The sequence below is a fragment of the Amphiprion ocellaris genome, chromosome 22 (genome assembly GCF_022539595.1).
Source record: "Amphiprion ocellaris isolate individual 3 ecotype Okinawa chromosome 22, ASM2253959v1, whole genome shotgun sequence".
Lineage (NCBI taxonomy): Eukaryota > Metazoa > Chordata > Actinopteri > Pomacentridae > Amphiprion > Amphiprion ocellaris.
In genome coordinates this window covers 7,389,643-7,416,789 of record NC_072787.1, presented here as the reverse complement: position 1 = coordinate 7,416,789, position 27,147 = coordinate 7,389,643, and the positions used below count along the sequence as shown (strand labels likewise).

The 27,147-nt window shown below is 41.5% G+C and overlaps 1 protein-coding gene across 2 annotated transcripts in view; it reads right to left on the bottom strand.

The window, feature by feature from the left end:
• Window positions 1-27,147, bottom strand: part of pard3aa (par-3 family cell polarity regulator alpha, a) — a 392,129-nt gene that overhangs the window by 81,756 nt on the left and 283,226 nt on the right. For both annotated transcript variants that reach the window (XM_055007067.1, XM_023262624.3), the window contains exons 20-21: window positions 12,446-12,574; window positions 2,915-3,214 (exon numbers count right to left, since the gene is read on the bottom strand). In XM_055007067.1, coding sequence (XP_054863042.1) covers window positions 2,915-3,214; window positions 12,446-12,574 — 429 coding nt within the window. The remainder of the gene's footprint in view (window positions 1-2,914; window positions 3,215-12,445; window positions 12,575-27,147) is intronic.

Sequence of the window (27,147 nt, the reverse complement as noted above, 5' to 3'; positions counted from 1 at the left end):
TCCCTGCAAATAAAACTCCATACTCTGCTGTCAATAGTCAAGGCTCAGACTCCAATCCAAACTGAATATAAAGTTGTATTTATAATTAACCTGTAGCACTGAGCTTTCAATGCTAAAATAAACCAGTGAAGGTGAGAGCTCAGTATTTCTAAGAAACCGCAAGGAGAAAAGGTGAGGATAAGACAGATTCTTTTTTATGTTATTTGAAAGCAAACTATTTCAGGGAAGACCTCATAAACAGTAAAATATATTCATATTCTAATTCAAAGATGTATTTACAAAACTGTAACACCTTCCAGATGGTCAGAGGAAGGTTGGGCAAAATCTGAATAAACCAAAGAAGCACAATTTTTGATTAAAAAAAAAAAAAAAAATAAATAAATTCTAGTCATATCAAAGTAACAAAGCATCTGTTTACAACCAGACCCTTCACCTAGGAGGAACCTTGCATAACCCTTGTTTTCTCAGTGAAAACCACTAAACAGATTGCTATTAATATTCCCACTGGCATTGAGCTAGGAAAAACACTGTATGGTTTCATGCTACAGTCCTGCACAGAGTGTATTGATATTCCAACTGACAATCAATAGCATCAGTCTATCACTGAACAACATCTTAGACTCCTGTGATCTGAATCAACAGTCACCCAGCACCAGTCACGCACTCTCTTGCATTCTTTATTTAAGTAGCTGCCAGGCTGGTCATCAACGTCTGTGGGTTAGTTTACACTAAAGAGTTGCTATGACTACAACATACTGAGGAAACCTGTAGAAGTAACCTTCATCGCTAAGCCCTGGATGTATTGGCACATGGATTTAGTGGGCCATCAGAGGGGACAGATAACCTTGTCATTTCTGCTCCCGTTGTCATAGGAGGGTTACATGATGGAGATTCTGCCTCTGTAAGTCCTCTTAAAACACACACACACACACACACACACACACACACACACACACACACACACACACACACACACACACACACACACACACACACACACACACACACACACACACACACACACACACACTCACAGTGAGGTGCTCTGTGTTGGTCACGCACAGTAACACATACACTTCAGCTCTGAGTCCAGCAGTGAAAGGTCACAAGCCCCCAAGTGACAGATGTCAATCACGAGAGGTGAGTATCATCCAATCCCTTAATAACACCCTGAAAGGTTCTGGGAGACCATGGGAATAGTGGTGTCCTGACTTGTAACCACTGGACATGACCTAGAGGAAATCTGCACCCTGACATCATCTCAAGTAACTGAAGAAACAGCCATTAAGATTCCGCAGAATAAATCGTACGATACAACAGAATGAAACTGAATTAAACTGAATGAAATTTTCTACTCCTTGCAAATGCTGGATTGAGAGCACATACGTGTCATGTAGAGAAAGAAAGTTTCTTGTACAGATGCCCTCATTAGAAAATGCATTTATACTAATAATCATACCATTGTTTATCAAATTACTTCTGTAAAATTGACAACAAACTAGTATTACAAAAAAGTGCAGGTTTCACAAAATTAGGTTGATTTAGGCTTTGTTTGTTTTTTGGACATGTTGCTACATGGTTAAGATTATTTAACTGAAAAGTAAAAATTCACATCACTGTCAGCAGAAAAACCTTATTGATTCAATTCAATTCAATTTTATTTATATAGTGCCAATTACAGTCAAATTGTCTCAAGATGCTTTACAGAACCCATATGCCTGACCAAAATTTCACAAAATTTCTAACTAAATACCCAAATGTCTACTAGATCTGCAGCAGAACTTAGCCATTACTGGTGTACCAACGTTTGAAATTGGAGCTTTGTTGGTGTGTCATAGCCCTTTACTTGACACTAAAGTGACATTCCTTATAATGTGAGTGAACAAAGAAAGGATATCTGAGTGTGTAGCTAATGTTCGGTTAAAATGTTATTCTTGAATTGACTTTTATCAATTAGTGAAATGGGTCCAAATAATATGAACAGAGGGTGTATATGTCTGGGAGTAACCGAAGATAGGCTGTAATTTGAATTGGTACATTTTTAAATATTTACACCAATGCGTCATTTGTGATGTTTTACAGCAAATTTGGGGGGAAAAAACACAGAATTGTAATTAAAAAGCCAGAGATCCCACTTTGTCAGTAAACTATAGTTTCTCCTGTATTACTAACTCTTAGTCACTTTCATTTACAATGTTAAGCAAAAAAACATGGTTGCTTTTCTGTTGAAGTCTTGCCAAAAAAATCCCCCAAAAAACAACCCAAAAATAAAAAAAAACAAAAAGTGTATAAGATATGTGGAAGAAGCGTACAGTTGATTTATATAATCACATACTACCACAGTTAAATGAAACTAAAGCTCTGCATGGCGCTGTCATCACATCAAATTTTGTATTGACATGGAGGAGCATTACAGCGCCCCAGCAACAAGAAGCTGAACTCAGATGCAGTGTGACTGACTGACAAGGTGTGTGAGAGGCTGGGGAGGATTACCTGTGATCCAAGGATAATGAAAAAAAGAGATCTGATATTAAATTCTAACACATGGAGAATTACTGATAGGCTCCTGTTGTTCTTTTACTTTGTGCATTTTGCCTGCTTGCACTGGGGAATGCCTTGTAGGACACAGCATGCGATAAAGCCCTATGTGAAATTCATTGTTTTCCTGCGAACCATGTGTCCCACATGACGAGTAAAAGTGAACAAATACAATCATACTACTGCCTATGCATTATAGATGAGGTGTAAATGAACTAGACTGTTGCAAAGGACAAGCACAACGCACAAAGCTAGTTAGTGTCATTGGAATGAGCACGAAAGGTAGAGAGTAGCAAAGTACAGTGTTGTACATTCAGTATTGCGGATGTGGTTGTGTGAACGCCTGCATATGGACAGTTTTTTGGGGGTCTCCTACCTGTCTGAAGCTGCAGGGCGTCCATTGCGTGGCTTGTTGACCTGGGCGTACAGCGTCTCCAGGGGTGGACCGTTGCCTGGAAGGCTCAGTGGAGGGTGAGGGCTCTGAGGACTCTGAGGGAGGTGGTAGGGGTGGCTGTAAGGGTCTATGCTGCTATCTACCGACGAGTCTAATGATCCAATGCCAGCGTATGTGTGGTCCTCATCTGAGCTGAAGGTGCGGCTGACAACATCTTGGATCTCGGCGTACTCTCTCTCTTTTGCCTGCTTCTCCCGAAGTTCTCGTGTCTTGGCCTGTATTCTGTGATGGACAGATCAAGGATGTGATCAACGGATTGATAGCGGTACATTCAAAATACATTCTGTTATAATTTCCTAGGAAAAATTATGTAGTCAGTAATCTAATCGAAGAACCATAATAATTAGGTAATGTAACTTTAGAACTTTCTGTTACATTTGCACTACCTGTACACCAAATATCCAAACTGTGGAAAAGAAATATCAATATGGTGACTTTATTGAAGTGTAAGCTGCCATCCCATGTTCAGCCACCAGATAGAGTGAGATTCTGAGAAGGTGGCAGTGACATTTAAAGTTTAATCTGACTACTGAGCGAATCCCGTCTCCATTTTGAGGACAATTCATAAAGTAGCCTAGTTAAAGAAGTTCCTGCTGTTGTGTCCAAAGTTGTTTAAATCAATCCAACTGGACTTTAAGAAGGTTCCTTGAAGACGTTTCACCTCTCATCCAAGAGGCTTCTTCAGTTCTGAACTGAATAAACTGAATGAGGCAAAACTTACAATGAAGGTGTGATAAGTATATACCTCTTTCAAGAAGGCTAAAGACACACAAACTATGGCTACTGCACTGTCTGTGATGTTTATGGACCACTGTTGCTGTTGGCAACCCTGGCGTGTTACTATATTGTTCTTTAGCCTATTATACTTTTAATCTTCTTTTCACTAAATGTATTGGTAATATTATCTTGTTTTTGGTGTCCTAATTATACCAAGCCATATTCCCTTATTGCCCTAGCCTGGATGTGATATGAATCTGTGAATCATCTGGCTTACTAAAAACCGAGAAAAAAAAAAGTAACATTTTTAAACATTATCCCTCTGTGATGGAAATACATTTTAAATTTACTTGAGTTCCACATGATCAGTCTGACAAATGGTACCATTTTCAAGCAGTTAAAAGTTTTGGACCATTTAAAATGCAGAAAATCAAGCAATGCTTTACAATTTCTATTCACCGCCAATGTATGTATTTTGCCAACTTAATCTAGTGCAAAAGAAGAACATCAAATGGCATAATGTTAACTGAGTTCTTAAAAGATTATTACTGTTTTTCAGGCACTGTGTTCGTTTGAATGGCTTTAAATAAGGACCCAGTGTAATACTCTGTCCCAGATTCAGAGAGGCTTACAGCAGCATTCCAACTTTTAACTTTAATCTTAGATATTGATCAGTCCAGACTTGAGAAGAAGAGGCCTCTCCTCCACAAACTTCTAAAGTGGCTTTTGTCTCTTGAGTAACAGGGATTGGGAATAGAGAAAAATAAGTTCTCCTCTAGAGAACGAAGCCATGCGGCATTATTGAAATATGCAGCTTTCCATGAGCCACTATTTGGCCAGGACGAGTGTACTGATCTTATCCTCGAGGCCCTCTAACAGAAAAAAGGGTGGGGGGAGACAGTCAGGCCTCCTCTTCCTCCTTCCCGCCCCTTCCTCTCCCCCCATGTTGTTGCTCACCCCAGGACCACTGCCACACAACAGAGCCTTTCACAGGCCTTTCCTGTCTCAGAGAATGGTTCCACGTGAATGCCCATCTGTCCGCAGCTAACAAGACTCAGTCATGGTGTTACATGGGACTAAGGAGAGTTGGTGTTGCAGGAGCAGGGAGTTGGACAGCGAGGAGAGGGGAGCGGTGAGGACAGGCGACGGAGGGGAGCTGACCTCCCACTGTGGTGACCCTGGCAGCAGCCACTAGACTGCTCACTAGTTCCAGATGTTATATGTGCTGTAGGGTAACACACTCATCCACATGGGGATGCAAGCATGCTGCCTCCCACTGGTGCTAGACTTCCCTATTACCTCGGGTCATAACTGACCTCTGACCCCGCCCCCACTGCTGCTCCTAACAGATGATTGACAGGTTTGGAACAGAGCTACAATTCCCCCAAGAACTCACACTCCCATGTCTGTGTATTTTAATAACAGTAATCACATTTCAAACAATCACCATTTTTCAGTGCCGGATTAACCCAATTCCCACATCCTACCCATAGACTGCCTTGTTTATTTTTAGCCGTCCAAAATCCCATTTTCTCAGCATTATCTGCAGAATGAGATTTTGATGGAGGCCTGATGCAATGTTGCGTGATGTGCAGTCATCTACAAAGCCTCAAAGCTGGTTCGCTGTATTTTTGTATTGTCGTGGACCAGGTACATTATGAAAATTAGTTCAGTTGTGTGGAGTGAGTTTGTGCTCACTTTCACCCGTGTTGTCAGGAAAAAGAAAACAAGCCTAAGACAGGAAAAACACTAATTCCCAGAGGTCCCTTCACCTGCCATCTGGCTAAAATGATGTCAGATCTCTGCCAGGAAGGACCAGACAATGATGTTACCACAGGTTCACGGAAGTCCACTGGGATCTCAAGACCCTTTGGCGTTTTATGGACTAATCAGATTCATAAAAATGGCAATATTGACTTTTGGGATGAGATAATGGCCTCGGCTAGACTGGCGACATCAAACTAAAAGAGTTCTCTTCCAGCCCTCAGGAGTCTGACATGGATAAGGCTAATAGGTGCATTTCAATAAAAGCATATTAACAAGCGAAAATGCCAAAGCTGTGAGTCATGCTATTGGCATTAGTGGATCAACACTCAACAACATGCCTATCAAATAAAACTTTTGTTTCAATGCATCACATCCTTGAAGTTTTTTAGGGTCATAGCTTTTTTTGTTGTAGAAAAGATCTATCTGTCTGTGTGTTTATGGATAAAACAATCCATACCTGTCACTCTGTTGTGACAGGCCAATTCCGATTTGTTTTGTCTGTCAGGAAGAGAATCTGGGCTATCATATGGTGTTAAGTTTTCATCCCTTGCCAGGAAGCAGTCGCTCTCTTTTTGACAAACTTGTATTTAAATGCTACATTCCAAAGATGACTGTTATTAATGTGTCAAAAATGAAACTAGCAGGGATTTAGGAAACCTCTCGCCTTGCAACTGTATTCATACACATCTTTAAATGTTTGATGGATTGAAATAAGACCAACATCAAGGTGTCTTTGTAAGGTGTTGAGCCACCATATTCTACCACATCAGGTTTAATACACTTTGGTATTGACTCTTCACTCTCTATCAAAGTGGACACAAACCATAGCAACAAAATGACTCTCACAACATGACAGAGCCACGGCATCCCTGTAGGGGTCAAGGGTTCAGGATTTTCCTTTACTTTGTCACCCATCTATATTTTGCATTGTGAAATTTGTTTGGTACAAAATTCAACCAAGGTTACACTTTGAGCCCCATTAGTGACATCTCTCCCAGGTAGTAAAATGGTCTGTCCACCATTCTGGTAAACACTGAAATTTTTCAACAACTAATTAATTGAATTCCATCAAATGTGGTACAGGCATTCATGGAGCTATGAGCATGAATCAGAATCTGTGGAGTGATCTTCTGACTGTTCTTCAGTGATAGACCAAAGCTTTGACCAATATGAATGGATTACGCAGAATGAATCAATATGTTTTGTGTATTTCTTCGACATACATTTTGCACTGCATTTTGTTTGAAATTTGAAGTTTAAATTGAAAAGTCTTGAAAGCAGTTTGATTGGTTCTCATGAGCTTTTATTGATAGTATTATTCCCCTCAGAGTGAAGTGCAGTAACTCCAAATTTATAGTGCCATCATCAGGTTAACAGTATTTATGACAGCCTCAGTAGTACTTTTTGTTCAATGCCAACAAAAATGATAACATGCTAACACACGTTAATATTCTTGAAACTAATACTGGGACTGTAGTTAATAATATATCTGCAGAACACTAGCATGTTGTCTGACATTATTATTTACCTTAAAGTTCCATGTGTACAGCCTCACTGTGCTGCAAGCATTACTGTGGACTCTTGTGTCTGTTTTTATATGACAAGGAAACATTTATTGTCAGTTTCTCTCCAAAATGTTCACTGTCGGCATATTTCACTTGTGTGCCTCCATGCCAGTGACAGCTTTGGCTGGAGGCATTATGTTTTCATGGTTGTCTGTCCCATTCTTGTGACCACAATATCTCCCTAAAATCACCCAGAGGGAATTTCTTCCAGTTTGGAGCAAATGTTTACTTGGACTCAAAGATGAACTGATTAGAATTTGGAAATCAAAAGTCACTGTGACTTCACAAGATATATTTTTGGCCATAACTCAAGAACTGATGTACTAATTAAGACAAAAGTTTAGACAATTGTTTCATAGGATAAAACCAAGAATTGATGGCTTTTTACATCCAAAAGGTCAAAGGTAATAACTCAAGATTCAATAGGAGAGATCGTGACCATATTTTAAGTTTGGATACTGAACTGGTGACACTATTGCTGTGATGATTGCGGTTTGACTGAAGTTGTGTCTTGGCATCATCCTCCATATTTCTACTGCCATGACTACAATTTTGTGTGGGGATTTGATTCTGTTTTTTGATTCTCTCAGTAACACTTGCACATTTGATAGTCTTCACTATACACAGTAAATGAGAGCAGTTACAAATTTGGGAACAACTACTCAAATTTACCTATACAATTTACAGTAAGTTAAATCACAAATTAATCTGGTGTCCTACACAAGACAGAATTTGTTGTCTTTTTCATATTTATTCAGAACCATAATCTGTTCCTAATGATAACCAGATGTTTTAGTAGCCTTAACACCTGGACTGCACACCTCTGTCTTAAGGGTCCTCTGACCTGTACATCCAAGCTGTCACCTCAAAGTTCACAAAAACATTAAGCAAGGGTAAGTATATGAATGTAATTGTTGGGAACAAAATTGGAATTTTGAAGCCATTTTCCTGATCTGTAAGATGCTCATTAGCCCCAAACCTTACACACCTGCTAACTGTGCTCCTCCAGCTCCTCTCCTTCCCCTACTTCCTCCTCAGAGGCCACCCCTGCACTGTACCATATATACTCCATTAGTCAATTAATGGCCCGGCATGTTAACATTGAGGAAAGTGCTGCCCACACTAAACACATTATTACTGTACAGCCCCAATTACCAGCCCTTCTCCTCTCTTCTCCTCTTACCAGATGCTACGGTACATTTTAGTGAAGAGGCCACTGTAGCTTTTACTGCAACCAGCCTGAGGAGATTTTATTTCAAGAAGGGGACAATCAAGCTGTAGTGGTCCATAGCAGCCCCAATGCGGGATTTTTAATTTAATTACACCGATGAAACAAAAGCAGATCATTACAGTATCCCATCAGATTCTTTGTGAGTTGTTTGTACCGTTTAAGTAAAATACTATGCTTACTTATTTGTTCTTCATAACAGTGAACTGGAAAGGTATTTCCTTCTGGCGAATAGGCAGTCTAGACAGTCTAATGCTGAGGCTTTTAGGGCAGTTAAAGTTCAGCCCCTAATCCACTGGCTGCCCATGTCTTCAAGAAAATTCTGTGTCAGCCAGAGGATGCTGTTTTTTCCTTAACTTACTCCCTATTCGGCTATTTTGTTCTCTCTGTTGTTCTTCTTTCCATTCATTGTCATTGAAAAACACTTTCACAGCAACTAAAACTGAATTTGTAATGATATTGTTGCTCAAGGTTTGTTTCAGTGCATGAACAGTAATAGAAAAGTGCCACGTCAAGCAATTACTTTAACACAGCAGACTGGTAGAAGGAGAGATCTGGTGTGAACCGGTAGCAATAAACCAGCTCAAGTCCTTCCTCTCCATGCTGAATAAATCACACGGTTAATCCAACAGGGCTGTTGTTTTGGACCAACAAAGCCAGCAGACTCCTTCTCCATATGTTTGTCAATCTTTAATCTACCCAAAGGAGACAACAGGGAGAAGGGAAGAGGCGGGGCTGCCTTTACTCTCAGACATTCATTTTGAAGTCAGCCCACTTAGAAGTTTGAAAGCATGCCTCTTCAATATGCATTGTTACTGTGGTGGATGAAACAGAATGTATTTGCTCTTTTACTTTCTCATCCAGCTGCCTTGAATAGATTTTTCTTTTCAATACTCCCTCATCAAAACATGTTCTATTGTTCTGAAGAGCAGATGGAGGGCAGAATGTATCTGAATCTAATCAAAGTGCAGTAAGTGACTCTGTATACAGCTGTCTGTGGAGAATCGCAAACCTCCGATAGCCTATCTTTTCTGTTGACACTTGGCCCATAATGGCATAATGCAATCATGGAGATAATTGTTCAAGTTTCGCTGTGTTAATTCACTGTGTTAATAATCACATTAACTTGCTGTAGGTATCAATATAATTACAAATGTAATCACACTTCCCAATCAGTCAGTTGGAGCTTCCTTTGAACTCACTATGCAAATGAGACTCAAATAGGATACTGAAATAATGAGATGGTTTAACAAAGTGAAATAATATCACTGGTACTACAATCAGTGGAACAAAAAAAAATGGAAGGGAGAGAATTGCCTTCTAGCAAATTGCTTTATTTTTTTCTATTGGTGGCACAGGGTGTCTGTAAGCTGAACACAGAATATAAAAGAACATCTCTTTAGTTAAGAGCAAACTCTTATACCAATCCAGGTTTGTCAAAAGTGAATTGTGCTGACTGTTTCAGAAGCACTGATTGGGTACTGTTTGTCTAGAGTCAGCAGGAAGTCCAACAACAAACAAGAGGAAACAGGCCACTGTCTAGGAAAAAAAAAGCAGTGATGTGCTCTGCTGTGGTCTGGGGAGTGGGAACAAGAAGCGTGGCAGTGGAGTGCTGGCTGCTGATTAGAAGCCAAGCGGAGCCAAGCAGATAAGAGAGAATGGACATCATAATCAGCTGCCACAGAAAAAGACAGAGAGAATAGAGTTCAGTCCAGGCGGAAAATGAAGAAGAACCATTGTCAGGTTGGCTTTGTGAACTCCCCACTTTGGACACAAAAACAGTTTCAGGCCTAGCATGTGTGGAGATAAGTGAGAGACTGATAGACGTTCTACTAACACCACCCGCCCTGTGTTTCTTTCTTTCTCTCTCTTCACCCCCGTGGTCTTACATGAAAGAGGGCCACAGCCACCCAGGGTCCAGTCAGAGTGCTTGTTGATTCCACACTTCTCTCAACATGAGCCAGTCCGATAGGGGTGTATGGGTGCTGTCCACAGGCACAAAGAAACCAGAGTAATGGCTACCTCTGCTGAGCTGAACATAGATTTATATCAGCCTAACCACAGGTTATAATGCTTCCTTGATGAGACACGAAACAGTCAATCACAGAAGCTGTGTAAAATCTGCCAGATTTTTGCAAAACAAATGCCGCTGATAAGCACTCTTCGCCGAGTGGGTGCAATGCAAGTGCTCTAGTAATGAAGTCAAAGTTTTATGGACTCTCTTCTCCATCATTTTCAGTCTATAAGAGGTCGACAACATATCAATGGAGGAGGCGAGTAGTTTTACTCAAAATAAATGGTTTGTGTCTGCAAGGACCACAGGCCAAACCATAAACTGCAGGAATCATATCAAGGTCAGAGTTTTAAATATATGACCATAGCTACCTTATTGCAGGGTAAAAGGGGCAGGTTTTATGAATTAATCTGTTTCACCTCTTCGCTGACTCCTATTTTGAATCACTAAAAGCCCCTGTCAAAACTGTCTGCTCAAATTAATGATCGCTAATGTCAGCTGAGCCGCGAGTTTGGCTGTGGCCCATCCCAGGTCGTGCTCACACACATTGCTGGCTGATGACTGCCAGCTTCGGAAGGCTGATATGGTCTGATCCATAGTTTCATAACAGCTCTCCGTCTCGGTGTCAGCAGTGTAATCAATCTGAGCGTGTACCTTGCTTTATGGGGAAGCACTATGGCAATCAAATGTAGCACCTTGGGAGAGTAATACAGTAATGCTACCAAAAAATACAAGAGTAATGGATTTCTGAGCTGTCGTCCTGCTGAACCCGAACACTTTGAATATCGACTTGGCTTCATGGCAGGTTGGTTTATTATTACCCACCAGAATTTCCCTCAGGATTCCCTTTACATTAACTGAGGGACAATCCCAGTCTGGCTGAGTGATGGGATGTGGGAGCAGGTACAAAAGGAAAGAATTAGGTTGCTCTCGTGCATAGGAAGCTGGGATCGGAGCTCACACATCCAGAACGGACACAAACAAGACAGGGAATGAGAATGTGATTCAAGACAAAGAAGCAGAGAAAGAAATGGGTGACAGCAGTGAAAGGAAAAGCAGTAGGAATGGGATTTAAATAGTGTGTATGTGTTTGCTTGGAGTGTTGGAAGGGCATGTCCTCTACATATCTCATGCCCACTGTGTGTCTGTGTTGATTCTGCTGCTTAGTATGACAGTTGTTTGGGAGCTGCTCAAAGGGGACAGATCTGGATGGAGAACCAGGCCTGTGGGTCTCCAGGGCCCACTGAGGGAAATGTGTTAGGCCTCCAGCCAGGGAGGTTCACACCCTCAATGGAGAGGACCTTCACTGCAAGTCATAATGGAATACCAAAAAGAAATGTGCTACAGCTTTGTGAGCAAGGCCTCCAGATGTTCCATTCAGCAGGGAAGAGGGCATTTGTGACAGTTTTCCTTGCGTGTGCGTGCACTTGTTTGTGTTTGTGGTGCCGTGCAGTTTCGACAGCCACACATCCCTCTCTCTTTTCGCTGTAAGAGGGAACACTATCAAGCCCTATTGTTTCTATTCAATTAGCTGTCATTACCAACGGCAGTTTGATTACTGAGTTCATTTGGCTGGTGGAGAACAATGGAGGCTGCAAGCTGTCTTTTCATTCACCCTGCCACCAATATTGTCTTCCCTAGTGGAGAGAATTAAATGGGGCTTGTCTGTGAGGGATGAGGCGCACACAGCAAAAACCAATGCCTTGCCTTATTCTTTTGAATGTCCTGATGTCCACAAATGCCCGGAGGACATTGAGCCAAGAGGGGCGGACAAAAAGGAACAGTGTATTCTTGAACGATTAACAACCTGGGCGAGCTGCAGGAGGAGACAAATGCTGAGCTACATCGATTTCACTATTATAATGAGCACCATTCAATCATGCTAAATCCACAGGGGCCTAAGAGTTAGGAGGTCAGCGCCTCTGAGAGGCACAGGCAACAACAATCCATAAATGATCTATTTAATGTACTGATATAAAAGAAGGAGACATTTCACAAATTGGCATCAGAGTGCTTTCCCAGAATTACCAAACCTTGCTTTGCCATTTTGTTAATTAGGTAGTTTGCTAATTTTCTGGTCAGCTGTGTGTTTTCCTCCTTTGTTCAGCTGGGACTTAATTGTTCAGGCTTTTAGCAAGGAAAGGCTCTGTGTGAGCACTCACCTCTCCTGTTCCAGCCTCATCCGCAAGGTCTCCTCTTCTGACGCCTGCATGTCCTCGGCTTTAGATTTACTGGAACTCTTCCTTTCCATCCTGTCTTCTGGCCGCTCATCCCTCCGGTGCTTTCCAAACCTGAGGAAAAGAGAAGGGCAGAGTGGATTTAATTGAGCTCCAGACTTTAATCATTTCCAACCCAATATGGATATTTTTCTACAGGAGTATGTTTCTTCCTTTGTCCAAGAAATCCAGGTGAAATACTCTGTAGGAAATTAAAGTGTCAAACTGTCAAAATCTTCAGGTCGGATTTGTGCTGGGAAGACAGCTCAGAAGGAGTCTCCCCGGGCACCCATTCGTTATTGAAAGAATAACTTAGGCTTTTTCATATAAATGCAATCAGAATGCATCAAGCCATATCAAAAGATAACTCGACATTGTGAATTCCCACCCTACCAAGTCTCCATCCAGGACAGCAGAAAAGAGTCAGTGAATAGCGTTGAAAGTAAGTCTGAAAGCAGAAAATGGCAAAACTGTGCTTCTCTAAAGTGAGGATGAGCTCCCTGTTTCCTCCCTGAGCTGTACAGTTTACTTAGAGTGATGGGTGCAGTGACAGCTCATGATTTAGTTTTGAGCGAGGAGGGAACAAACTACCTGCAACCGGGTAAAATGTAAGCGAGGGAAACGGGCAACCTCCATGGCATCGTCTGTAATTTTCTAGGCAGTGCTGCAAACTTTTACATTTTAATGACGGAGTGACACACTGGTTGCAGTAAATCCATGACAGTTTTATAGCAAGGTGAGAATAAGCCAAGACGATGATCGTAAATTCCTCACATCGGCCATGTTTGGTGCTGGGCGACTAAAAGGCTGGAGACTCTGACTGATGGGGGAGTGTGAGAACATGAACAGAAAATAGAAAGGAGGCCTGCAGTTGACAGGGAGTACAGTACATTTACAGTACTGCACATTCACAAATACACACAGACAGTTCTATTATCTGACTCCCCCATCTGGGACTTTATTGATCACACCAGTGTGCTTGTGGATAGCACCCAACTTTATACATGTGCATAGAATTTAGGGATGAAAGAACACTGATAAAAGAGAGCAGGAAAGGCAATATCATGAAAATATGGCACTTCCCTCTGCTCCACAATGAGGCCAGCTGTGGAGGAAGTGCAAAACAGCAGCATACAGAAAAGGGAAGGATCACAGATAATCAGGAAGTGCACATGATGGTCATTTTACACACAGAAATAGAAGCACATCTGTACACCATATATGTCCTCAAACAGTGTTACTCTATATATTTTTATCTCTGGTGAGTGGATTTAAATATATCTGTGCATGTAAACCCTAATGGAACAAGTCTATACAGAATGCAGCCATGAAACCATTTCTATGTACAGTAACCTATAAATGGCAAGATTTCTTCAGATAATTAGTTTGTTCTTTTGAAGGACTGGTCATTGCACAGACATGAATTGATCTATTAAGGATGTTGTGGATACTTAAGACAAGAGTAGGGTTTGGATGATGACAGCCTTAACTCATGCCTTGGGTTGGTAGAGCAAAGGAGGCACGACATTTACCATAAATAAAAACCAAATGGCAATCAAAGGTACATGTAGTAATGTTAAGAAGTGTTACAAAATGCTTACAACATAGCTCTAACTGATAGTTCTTCCAGCAGTGACCTCCTGTCCCAAATATACCAAGACACCAGACATGTTACAAAGGAGACTCACCACTGTAAGAATCCTAAATAGAAATACGGGAAAGATGGCAGCTTATGATACATGTACCACCCTTTCCCCCCAAAAAGATGATATCTTCATTCACTTGTGTTATTGCACTTAATTAAGCATGATGTTGTGAAACTGTGTGCATGTGTAGTCGAGTTATAACCTGTGGGAAAACTGCTTTTTAAACCTTATTTTGGGGCAAAGTTTCAAACCATTTTTTAAATTTGATTTGACTAAAGAGTCGATACAAACAGTCTATATGTCCCTGTGACCATTGCACTTTCCTCTCTTTCCCTATTCATTTAGACAGGGACCTGGGCTTTATAGCTCAAAACCGGAAGCTATACTAGAATGGGAGCCAAATGGCGAGACTCAGCTTTGGGGGATATGTAGGTAAATCACACCCACACTGCACAAAACCTAAGTCTGTTCAAGACATAATACATTGAGGTAAAACATTTGTGCAGTCACAGATGCAGTAATTAGATTTAATAAACTTGTAACAACTGCACATGCAAGGTTTAGAATAGCAAATCATACCTTCTCAAAGTTGGATGTGGCAGAAATGGATGGGTAAAAAGACCTGAGCAACTTTGACACCAGAATTGTTTTTGTACTATTGTCACATATTGGTTTTGAAAGCGAAACTCGATAAAACTTTAAGTATTGCAAACATTGTACATTTCATGACTGTCGGGTTGGTGGAAACCAGGCTACACATATGAATAAATTTGATGATTGTAAAGACAAAGTAATAGCAGAAAGCGTATGGACGAGACAGCATGTGGCTGCATAATTCAATAAGTATAATCACAGAAGAGGACTGGATTTTTATTGAGTGTTTACATTACATAATGTAATTTTATGTTCTTGCATTGTACACACAGACATCGATTATAATGCTCCACATGGGCTTTTTGAGCACTCCTATTCAATTTCAGACAGAGGAAGCATTAAGCTCTGCAGTCTCCCAGCCCCATGTTGCTTCACTCTGAGTTTATTTTTACCTTCCTCATCGCTGAGCTTTATTTGACAGTTTGAAAACTTTCTGTGAAAGGGAAAAAAATTACATCAGACAAGGTTGACTTTGGGCCATTGCAAGCAAATATATTCATGAAATGGGAGGCCGGTTCCCTCACGGATGTTTATTATTCTACTTTACATTAAAGGCAACCTGGACCTTTGTGCAAAAGGCTTCTCTTTGGTAGAGACTGCTTTGGAATTGTAATCTTTTGAATGTGCTGTGGCCTGGTGGGAGATCCCAGTTTGTGGCTTTGTAAAGAGCCCTGGGGAGGCAGAGAGAGCGATATGTGGCCTCTTTTGTAGCATAGATAGCATACATTACCTGATTAATTAATCAACAAATGGCTCTAGTAAGGCATAAAACTCTATGCTAGGGCTGGGAATGCTAATAATAATGAGCCTGCTATCTATCACCAGGGCAGGTGACAGCTTCTCTTGCTTCACTTCAAGGACTTTCATTACCTTCCAGAAGGAAATTCACCTTCCTTTTTTCCTCTTTCATTTTTTTCTCCCTTTTCTCTCTTTTTTTTTTTTGTCTCCCACCCATCCACTAAAAACATAAAATAACTCAAAAGGGGAAAAACTTCTACCCGTACTTAATTTTATTTTTTTCTTGTTCCGGATCAACTTCACTACAGTGTGGGATTTTGTATGGTGTAACATATTGGCAGATTAAGCTGAGCAAGACCCTGGGCATACAGCAGTAGCTCCCATATGAAAGACTATTCCCCCATTGCTGGTGGCCTGAAAGGAGGGCCCAGATCAAAGCAGAGGCGGAGGAAAGATAAAATACTACCAGAGCTATTAGAAGGCTATTGGCACACTTGCTGGTTCACTGGCAACATGACTCTGCCCTTCATTTGAACAGGCTGAGTACTGCCAGTGGGACCCATGGTGGAACACAGGATTAGCCACCAAAACTTCACTCATGCACAAACACCAATATTATATCTTATACTCACTATTTTCTCAACAGAAAAACACCTAGATCCCTCGTACCTGTGTGTGTGTGTGTATAGGAACTGCAAAACATATTGACTTTCTTATCTGTCTCTGGAAGATAAGTGTCTCATTTGAGAAATGAAGGGAATCTGATAAAAAACAGTAATGATTTGGAGTTAATCAGTGTCAGGTGGGAAGAAGAAACTCAGTCGTTTCTGTAAAACTCTCGAGTCAGTATTGGCACCTTGGCATTAATCGGGGCTGGCATCAGAATAGTTGTATTGAGAGTGAGCCTGATGAGGCTTGATAATAAGATATTGATTGGCAGCTGCAGCCCATGGGTAGAATGACAATGGAGTAACTACAGTATACAAGGCAGCTGGGGAAACAGAACTTATTTTGGCCAAAAAGTCTGACCTGTTGCTTCATTATGCAGCTGCACTGCAGTATATTTCTAACTTGGAAATCTTGATGACATTTTACGTTATTCTTCATTGTACAGTAGGAAAACTGCTTTTTCAATCAAGCATGGTCAGTCTTGTCATTGGGAACGGTCGAGTAACAGAATAACCTTTAATCAATCTTTTATTTTTATTATTTCTGGAAAAAATAACCTTTCAGTGGTTGTTCTTTTGCTAAATTTCTGTTTGAAACTCTTGGAGACGGCTGCTCTTTGCCGGACCCTCACATCTCCACTAAAGCCAGGTAAACAACGCCATGCCATTTACATCCTGACAAAGGCCTGATCTTATTTTTCTGCTTCAGTCCACTAGACCGAAGCCCCGTTTAATGATGCGCTCCTAAGCATCTACCTCAGTGTGTCAAACAGCAGGTAAGAGTGATGAATACACAAATACAGAGGAAGACAAAGAACGGTGGTGAGATGAGATGGGAAACCATTCAGGGTAGAGAGGCAATAAGTTAAGATTTCATGAGCACAAATACAAAGTGGCTGAGTGAAATGCAGATTTGATGAGTGGTATGGTGACCCACAAATAGAATCTAGAAAGATGCAGGAAATATTTATTCAAATCTTGAGCTACTTGTGATAGTCATTACTGTGTGCCCCCAATAATGACTGATTGGCTATCAAAACTCATTTGGATGGTACATAATCTAACAAGTGAGAGTCAGTCATATATAAATAGTGTATGCTTTATTAATCTTATGATGGCAGCTGATGTAATGAAACATTGACAGTTAAACTGATGTGTTCAGTCTAAATGTCTTGACTTTGATCTCATAAAATTTTCAAATACTGTCACATAGTAGGAATTTTACTGATTAGCAAGCTTTATTTTATTCCTGCTTTTGCTATAAAAATAAATCAGTAAATAGGTGCTCGATTCAGTTTGATACATCATCATATATCACAGAAAACAGAAGGGTTTATACCACTAACAGTGGAAGCCTCATACATCATCCTCATCGATTTACAGGGTAATAATACTTCAAGGCTGCAACACAACAGAGGAGTAAAAAGTCAAAGACAGAATTTCTAAGGAGGAGGAAAAGAAGTAAATTATGCAAAGCCTCAAAGCCAGTTTGATTGTTACGATCATTTAATCTGGGGAGTAGATTTGAGAGAAGCTAATCTGTTTTGACATCTTCTGTGGGGAATTTTTGCGGTTTGCTCGCAGTAACTTGCTGACTTAGGGAGAAAACACAGCAGGAAGAGCTATCTATTCCTTCTCCTAAAATTTCTGTTTTTCGAAAGTGAATGCAAGCATGTGATGGACCACCTGGTTTAACCTCAGACTATACACTTATCATATGCAGAGTTAAATCTTTTGGCATTATTCAAACTTGCAAATGGAACCAGGTGAGCCAGAAAGAAAAAAAAATGACTGCATCTATCAATCTGAGTAAGTGATGAGAAGATAATTTCAAGGGCAGACAGAGAGAATCATTATGGTTTCTGCTTGGCCAACCTGAAAGTTAATCCAAATCTCCCAGGGCGAAGTCCCCAACAGACGCCTGATGTGTCTGAGCCCCCGTCCCCTGAAACTGTATTTGTAGCAGTCGGGAAGAAAATAAATTACCATGCCTCCATCCCTGAATTTCATGGTGATAATATATAAAGCACCATTAAAAAAAAACACTCTTTTCTCTCAGACAAGAACTGTTATCATCATTATATTGATGGCACAAAGTACACAACACAAAGTTAAGAGCAGGACACAAACACACAAGCAAAGACACATTATTCTCTTTCTATCTTCACTTGCAGCATTCCTGTCCAATGCAAGCACATATCAATAAGAAGCAGTGCATGGTTTCTAAACAGTGCTGCAAAATACCGACAGTGGCATGTAATTTTAATAGTGTCTTGTTAGGAAGGCTGGACTTTTGGATTTGTCTGTCCTATTCACTCTCTAAGTGTTGTTGCAGGTCTGGTGAGTAAACACTCTCTACCTGTGGCAAGGCACATGGATGTCTCAAAAAAAGACGAAAATCCAATAAGACAGTCACAGAGAGAAAAAGGACAGTTTTTTCCCTTTTTTTCTCTTCCTCAGAAATCACACTGTGACCCAGCGATCGTTAACAGGCATTAAAGGGACATTCGTTATTGTAGAGTGGCCTCAGCGTAATGTCGCCACCGCTGGTTTCCTGGGACACCAACCCCAGAGAGGCATGTGAGGATGTTCTTCCTTCCTTCCTCCAGCCTCCAACCGCTGCTAGCCGATTATCTCCCTCCCGGTGGAACTCATTATCTGCAACCTGTAATGTCAGTCAGTGCTTCCCTTGCTTAGCCAGACTTCTTTTAAACTAGAATGTGGAATTTGAAGCATCCTCAGAAAGACATTTTGCTGAAGAGCTTAAGGAGAAAGTATGCAATGTAAGATTCATCAATGGATGTATGAGGTAAGGTGACATCTCTTTGGTTTCACGCCATCTTGGGGTTGATGATATGGAATGTGCCTTCAAAATAACACAACCTGAATGCAGCTGCACATTCCCTTGCCTGTTACTAAGACTCTGCCTCTTACAGGTCACAGCAAGATATGACATCTCTGCGCTTTCGCCTCATTGGACAAGGGCCTGCGTACACTAAACCAATCGATTTTCTCCCGAGAAAGTGGGAGCGGCTTCTGTTGATTGGCTGAAGCTCCGGAGGGAAGCCAGGCCTAATTCTTCTAAGAATGGTGTGAAAACAGTGGGGAGAGGTATAAGGGGGGAGGGAGGATGGGAGTCGAAATGGTTCATCCTGGGTGGGAAAGCGGCGTGTTCTGCACTGTGGAGGCATGACATGCATTTATTCATGACATCAGACCGAGCCCCAGTAGGGGGACAACACCACGGGCGAGGTGGAAGAGAAATGATTCTCAGCAGAAACTTCTATGCCTCTTAGGTCTCACAGCTGAGCAAAGAAGATACAGTCAGGTTAGGTATTGCTCAGTTTCAGTGACGCTCTATGTGGTCTTTCCACCATGCTAAAATGTTGAAAAAGAAAAACAATTTACAAGCATATGAATTATATGCCATCTCAGATCAGTGTATTTAAATAGTCTTTTTCTCAACCAATATCAGTGTCCCTACCTGTTTATCATAAAGAGGTTATTATATGGAAATGAACATTTTTCTGGCAGATGCATGGAAATTGAGGCTACACCACCGTTTCAGAAAATTGTTTTCAGACTTAAATGTATCTTTTTTCCTGCCATATCAGTCTCTCTGTCAGTTCTGTCTTCCATCAGTTTTTTTCTTTCCTTCATGCTTAGAATTTATGTTTCTGGCTTGCTCTGTTTTTCTTTTCAAGCTTGTATGTGTGTCAAATGGCCTGATTAACAGCTACATTTCAGTGGTGGTCTAGTTGTGAGCACGCATAGATCACCAAAGACACAAACATAGCTTCACAGGCGCTTCTTATCCCCCACAACGAACACCCCTAAGGAGGACAAGCAGATAAAAGCAAAAGGGTTTAGACTAAAATAAATACATGTGTGGAGAATGGTCAGTCAAATGGAGCTGCGGAACTATTTTTAGGTGGTATCCCAGCCTACACAAATTTTATTGTACTTCCACTATGTTTGTTTGTGCCATTGAATGTGAATGTGTGTGTGTGGAGGAGGGTATGGTAGAATTTCAAAATTCAAGCATCAGAGTAAATCCGCTCTTTTTGAAAAATGCTTTTTTTCTAGTTGTGCACACCAGACAGAATATAGATACACAGAGCTGCATCCAAGATATTGCAATTACATCAGAGTGAATAGCTGAGGATGTTCTCTGCCTTTAAACTATCAGTATCAAAGCAACTGTTGAACTGAATAAGTGCATATTTGTGTGTATGTGTGTGGGAATGTCTGTCTACAATTAGAAGTTCTTGAGTGTGTGAAGGTTTGTGCATTTGCAAGCTAGAAAACAGCATTCATTCATTTAGTCTAATTATTCAGATTTCAGCAAAAGCAAGTACACACAACCATCTGTGTGTGTTTTATCTATATGTATGCGCCTGTATATCAAGGAACAGCTTGGCTTTTCCATATTTCAAACAGCCTGTGCAATACAAAGGACAAGGCCCAGCCCAACATGATTGCCTTTAATGTTTCACATAAATCACTGAGTTGTGTGTGAGGGTGTGTGTGTGTGTGTGTGTGTGTGTGTGTGTGTGTGTGTGTGTGTGTGTGTGTGTGTGTGTGTGTGTGTGTGTGTGTGTGTGTGTGTGTGAGAGGAGGGGAGGTGTGTATTTGCACACGCTCAGAGGAACGTTTCAAATCCCTGACACTCCTGATTAAAGCCTCTCATTACAACACAAATAAACAGTCCAAACACATTCATACATCCATTTGTTAAAGTGTATGAGTGCAGTGAGGAGGGAGTTTCTGAAGGACAATTTACATTATAGCACTTGAGCAGCTTGGAGGGACGTTCATGTGTGTGGGTGTTTGTGTGTAGAGACGTTTGCTACTTCTGATCATGGAAAATCAGATTGTGCTATTTGATTTGCTGACATTATTACTACTCTTAATCACCATGCACTTTCCCTCTCTCTTACTTCGCAAACAAACAGCCGCCAAACGCCTTTGTAAGCCACAAGCCATGCATAAGCAGACGCAAATACACGAGTTCACATGCTCATATGCATATAGACATTCACATTTGGCTAATGCCTAACCAGCCTAGTCTATGCCGTCACACACAGGGATGCAGGAGTAGAGGAGGAGAAGGGGCAGCGCTGTGGTTTCTCTGTGGAACAGTTACAGTAGGTGGCTCAGCCTGTGACCTAGATACAGTACGGCACACTGCATTCCTAATGGGCCATTTTGATCACTGCCACTCTGTGTGTCCTCAGCTAGGCTTCTGCCACATGCCTCAAACACGCACTCAGCATTCAGCAAACACACCAGGCAAAGTCTTTCAATGATGGCAACCTCATATTAGAATAAAAGAGAAAGACAAGATAACCTAAAATTTGGATTAGCTGTACAAGCTACTACATATATGTATGAAGTCATCAGAATCAGAGACTTCTATTGATAACAGGCTTGGTGATGTATTTACAACAGCTCCCACCTCCTACAGCTTACACCCATTAAGATGTGTAGGTGAGAGAAAAAACAGCTTACGATTATTGTCACGATACAAGATTACATCAAATTAATTTTGTTCGTCAGGCCTCTTGTCTTTTCTGTTTTGATTATCCGTGCTTCTCGCAATTGTCTCCCAACTAATTTACATGCTGATGAGTCTGGAGACAGATGTGTTTTGTGACGCTCAAGTGCCTGATTTCCAAGATGCTCGCCTAAAGGGCAGGCGAGGGGAGAAGTGAGGCAGGTTTTCTGTCTCGTAAACGTCAGACGTTGAAATACAGGCATGGACGCACACCGGCCCGAGCATTGCATTTGAGTCCATCGGAGAGAAGAGACAGCAGAACCGCTGATCCGTGATATACATCCCTCCCAGCATTCAGGGGGAGACGGGAGAGGTCTTTCTGTCAATGCTACGATGAATCTCCAGGGCAGCTGGGAAGGAGGAGGGAAGGGGGATGTGTGTGGATATATGGAAACAAAAAGGAGGGAGGGAGTGACAGTAATGGGGAGTAAAGTGAGGATGAGCAAGAGTAGGAATCCTGAGGAATCTCATGGACAGTGACTGTACATCACAAGCAGGGTTAGATAAATAACCCTGGACACTCATTTTCTGCAGTTGGAGATGGTAAAAACACCTACAAGAACAGAACCATGCATAAATCACAATAACCAAGCCGCATATAGCATTCTTCAAGACAAGATATCAATTATCTGCAACACAACGAACAATACAACTGTAAATCAATTGGATCAATCAACTCCAGTAGAATAGGCATCCACTTCTGTCATATAGTACATGTTGCATTTAAGTGTGCAATATGTGCTATACTGATTGGCAGTACAAAAAAGCATGTGCTTGATGGCACAGCAAGAAGGTGAGAATGACTAAACTGCTGTGTTAAAGCATTTTCTTTCATCACAAAAGTGAGATTCCTCTTGCTTCAGGAGCAGTGGGAGTTACCCCTGCTTTCACATAGCTTTGTTTAATGTCCATAATTCCTTGGAATGTACAAACTATGTACCCTGTCGTTCAATGCAAAGAAAAGCATTTCAGTTTCATGTATGCATGGAGCATAATCATAACAAAAAAGGGACCGATGATGCATGGTGAGAATAAGTGACAAGGTCTGCTGGGTGTGTAAGCAGCTTTGTGAAATATTTAGTTAAAAGACACAGGAACCACCATATGTTTATTCTGTACATTTTACAGCTAGCGATTCAATTCAATACCAGTGTCCACTAAACATTTGAATTTCTCACTTAAAAAGTGAATTTAAAAGGTAGCAATCAGAGGTGAAAGAAGATTTGGATTCCTTACTTAAGTAAAAGTACCAATACAGCAATTTAAAAGCACGCCATTACAATAAAAGTCCTGCATGAAAAATCCTAAGCTGCAATGCAAGGTGCTCCCTAAGTCAGGGTTCATTGTCTTGCTCAAGGACACCTTGGAACTTGGAGGATCTGGGGATTGAACCAGGAACTGTGCAATCAATGGACAATGACCGCCTGAGTCACAAAAATTAAGCTCTGATGCTAATTTTTTGATTTCAAACTGGTTTCTTTCACGCTTACACAATCTGACTACAGACAATAGCCTGTCATTTAATTAAATTTCCCAACTTACAGGCTACATTTTGGGATGCATGGGCATGTGTGAGGAGGGATCTGCATGGGTAGCCACAGATTTGAAAACACTGGTCTAAGTGTGTGTTGGGAAACCTGGACTAATACAAATTATGTTGCACGCTTATCTCAACCTCTATGGTGTTATTTTGCACCTTTGCTAAATAAAGGGCACACTTCTTGCAAAAGCACTAAGTGTGGGCACTAGATGTCAGTCAGAAGGTGCTAAACTCTCCAGAATCAACGTAATTGTTTTTCTGGCATGAATATAAAAGTGTTGATACACAATTAACTTTTAAGGGCCTTGAACATGACATGTTATGGATCTGCAGGTGAAAATATTACCTGGCCTTTATCTGCTGCTGCATCCATCATCACATACTGTCTGCTCTCTCTCAGCCTTGCATTAACCACACTCCTTCATTTCACAAACTGAGACAGGGAGGCAGCTCACACATCTTGGTAAGGCAGTGAGAGTCCAATTAAGATTCCTTCATGACAAACACAGGAAGGAATGAAATTCTGATCCAGCCATGAAAAGAATCTCCATTTCTCTGCTACGCTCACCAAAGACAAAAAAGATCAGAGCAGGAGAGAGAAGCAGAGAAGTTAAAAACCGCAAAGAAAAAACAGACAAATTCACTTTACATGCTGAACACATGTTGAGACACTGACAGAACAAGAGGAAAACGGATCCTGACTTTAATTGGTTGCCTTTGATGGAAATCAGAAGTGTAATTCAACATCGATTGATATTACCTTTGTAATTCAAAAGCAATTTTCCCAGCTCTTTTTTCTTGCTTGCCTACCCTGTGATTGTCTCTCTCTCACCGCCCATCTTCTCACTCACATGTTAAGGTCTATGCGCACATCAGCAGGTGGGAACTCAGCGAATGGGAAAGGTCATTTCAGCCAAAGGCCTCTATTTCATTACATGCTAAGCCTGCTGGATGGGTGAGCAGACTAGTAATGACTCCTACTGTAGCAGGCAGCCCACTTCATTTGCATAGCACATAGGGGGAAATAAATAGATTCTTCCATGTGCATTTCTCACCCCTGTCTCTGTAACATCAAGCATGCTTTGCATTTCTAATTCAACGTATACTTTTTTCTTCCTAAGACCAAAACATACATTTAATAGTGTTTATTACAGGGCGCATTAGTGATTCATTTGTACTATTTAAGAAAACAAAATGGGATTGTGCTGTTCTCAGATCCATGTACGTGTTCTTTATGTTTTCTCATTATTTTCAAATCAGCCCTCTGAGAGTCGACTCGCATTGAACATCCGTTCTCTGATTGATCAAAGCGATCCGGGCAAGAGCGAAAAAAATAACATCAAAGTGTCTCAAAGTGTGAAAAACAAATATCAAACAGAGAGCCAGGAAGTTAAGAAACATCGGGTGGTTTCTTTCAGAAAGAGAGAGGGGGTGTAAAGCAAGAAGGATAGCTCAAGTTTAATAGGAAGAGAAGAGAAGAGAAGAGAAGAGAAGAGAAGAGAAGAGAAGAGAAGAGAAGAGAAGAGAAGAGAAGAGAAGAGAAGAGAAGAGGAGAGGAGAGGAGAGGAGAGGAGAGGAGAGGAGAGGAGAGGAGAGGAGAGGAGAGGAGAGAAGAGAAGAGAAGAGAAGAGAAGAAAAAAAAATCAAGTCTTGGGTGTGTATCTGGTTGAGATTCCACTGGGGTTGGATCATTAGTAGTCATAGGCCTGGCAGAGTATGGAGGGGTGCACTGCTACACTTAATTTGAGCTCTTTAATAACACACTTTATGAATTCAGTCATGTTTGCAGCCCTCTGCAGGAGACACAGCATGAGAGACATCGGTGGATCTCATTTCAGGCCGACAAGATTTCAGATTCAATTAACTCCATCGTGCAACACCGCCTCCCCTCTCTCTGTAACATACACACACACACACACACACACACACACACACACACACACACACACACACACACACACACACACACACACACACACACACACAAGCCTCCTCACTAATCCCTATGCTTTAAGGTCTATCTTGGAGCACTGCATGATCATTCTAAACCTAATTACTCCAGGGCTGTCTGAGGAGGCCCAGTGCTGCCCAATCACATTTGCATCGAGTGGCCAAAAGCAGAGGAAGTGTGGCCGGACATCTGAACCCCTCCTCCAACCCCCTATGCTTGAAAGGGCCATATCGCTCTCTTGTATAGTGGCTAAAGTCACAGAGCATCACCTTCTCCCCCCTCCCTAATTCTATCACTCAGCCTCTACTAGGTCTGACTGGTTCAGTCGCCCCCCAGAAATTGACAGTGACATTTTTGTGTGTGTGTGTCTTTGACAACAGACACAAAGCTGTGTTTGCTTTAACCTGCCATACAAAAGAGTTTTGTTGTTTTACTGTTTTCATCTCTTGTCGCCGCTTTCTCTGTGGCAGCAGGGGACTTTATTGTTAGCTGTTTGGCCCCCTGCTGGGCCTCTTTGGTACATGACTGACAGGAGAGTAATGGGATGTCACACTCACAGGACACTTCTGTGAGAGAGTTTGGAGTTCACCCCGTAAAAATGACCCCTTTAAAGTCAGGGAATCACGCATTGACTTTGAAGATGCAAGGGAGGGGAGGTCTTCAGAAAGGATGTTTTTCACAAGAAGTTGAAAAAGCTGACCCACTCTCTGTGCAGTGCCCTCAGTGACATGATATTTCTTTTAGCTGGGCAGCCATTTGAAGGTGATATTGAGGCATGACTTTGCACTTGGTGAAGCTGCCAAGTTCTGTATTGGGTTTCCTCTGAAATATTTAACCATGACAACGGAAATTTGTGGCTCACTATACTTTCACCCGATCCACAGAGAAGTCAAAGGTCAGGTACGCAAATGTTCCTCTAGAGCTGACAAGAAGGTACACTGTTGCTTACAGGCGATTCATCGATGACAGAAAAGCCATTTCCCCATTGAATAGTGGTGCCATTTATTCTGGCACTACTATCTACATCACTTTAACTGCATTACTCATATTGTTTGCATCACTCCAGAAGCCATTTGTTCTTAAAAGGCATCTTTTCTCTGCAAAAACATGGGACACTTGTGAGGTGGTGTGAATGGTCCCATTATTGATGCTTACAGTCTTTCTGTTTGTTTTTGGTGTAGAATCCCACACCTCGACTAGGACATCAGTGAAGAGGGCAGCAAACAATGACAAATAGAAATCTGTATATCCACCCATTCATTATCTATACACCGCTTAATCCTCATTAGGGTCGCGGGTGGGCTGGAGTCCATCCCAGCTGACTGAGGGTGAAGGCAGGAGACACCTTGGACAGGTCGTCAGTCTATTACAGGGCTACATAAAGAGACAAACACACACACTCACATTCACATACATACATTCATGCCTGGCTAGCTCTTATAATGACCAAGATGAGAGCTTAGAAGTAAGGACAGTCTAGCCTTAGGGTTAATACACTAAACATACTGTGTGTGCACACCACATCCATCCATTATCCATACACAGCTTAATCCTCTGTAGGTTCACAGAGGGGCTGAAGTCTATCCCAGCTCACTTAGGATAAAGGCATGGGACACCCTGGACAGGTCACCAGTCTATCACAGGGCTACAGAGAGACACAAACACGCACAATCACATTCACACCTATGGACAATTTAGAATCACCAATTAACTTCAGCATGTTTTTGGACTGTGGGAGGAAACCAGTGAACCCACAGAAAACCCACACATGCACAGGGAGAACATGCAAACTCCACACAGAGAGATCCCAGGCTGGGACCCGAACCGGGGATCCTCTAAACAGCCACATTTTCCTCCTACAAAAACAGCCCTAGAAAAGGTTCTACACAGGGTC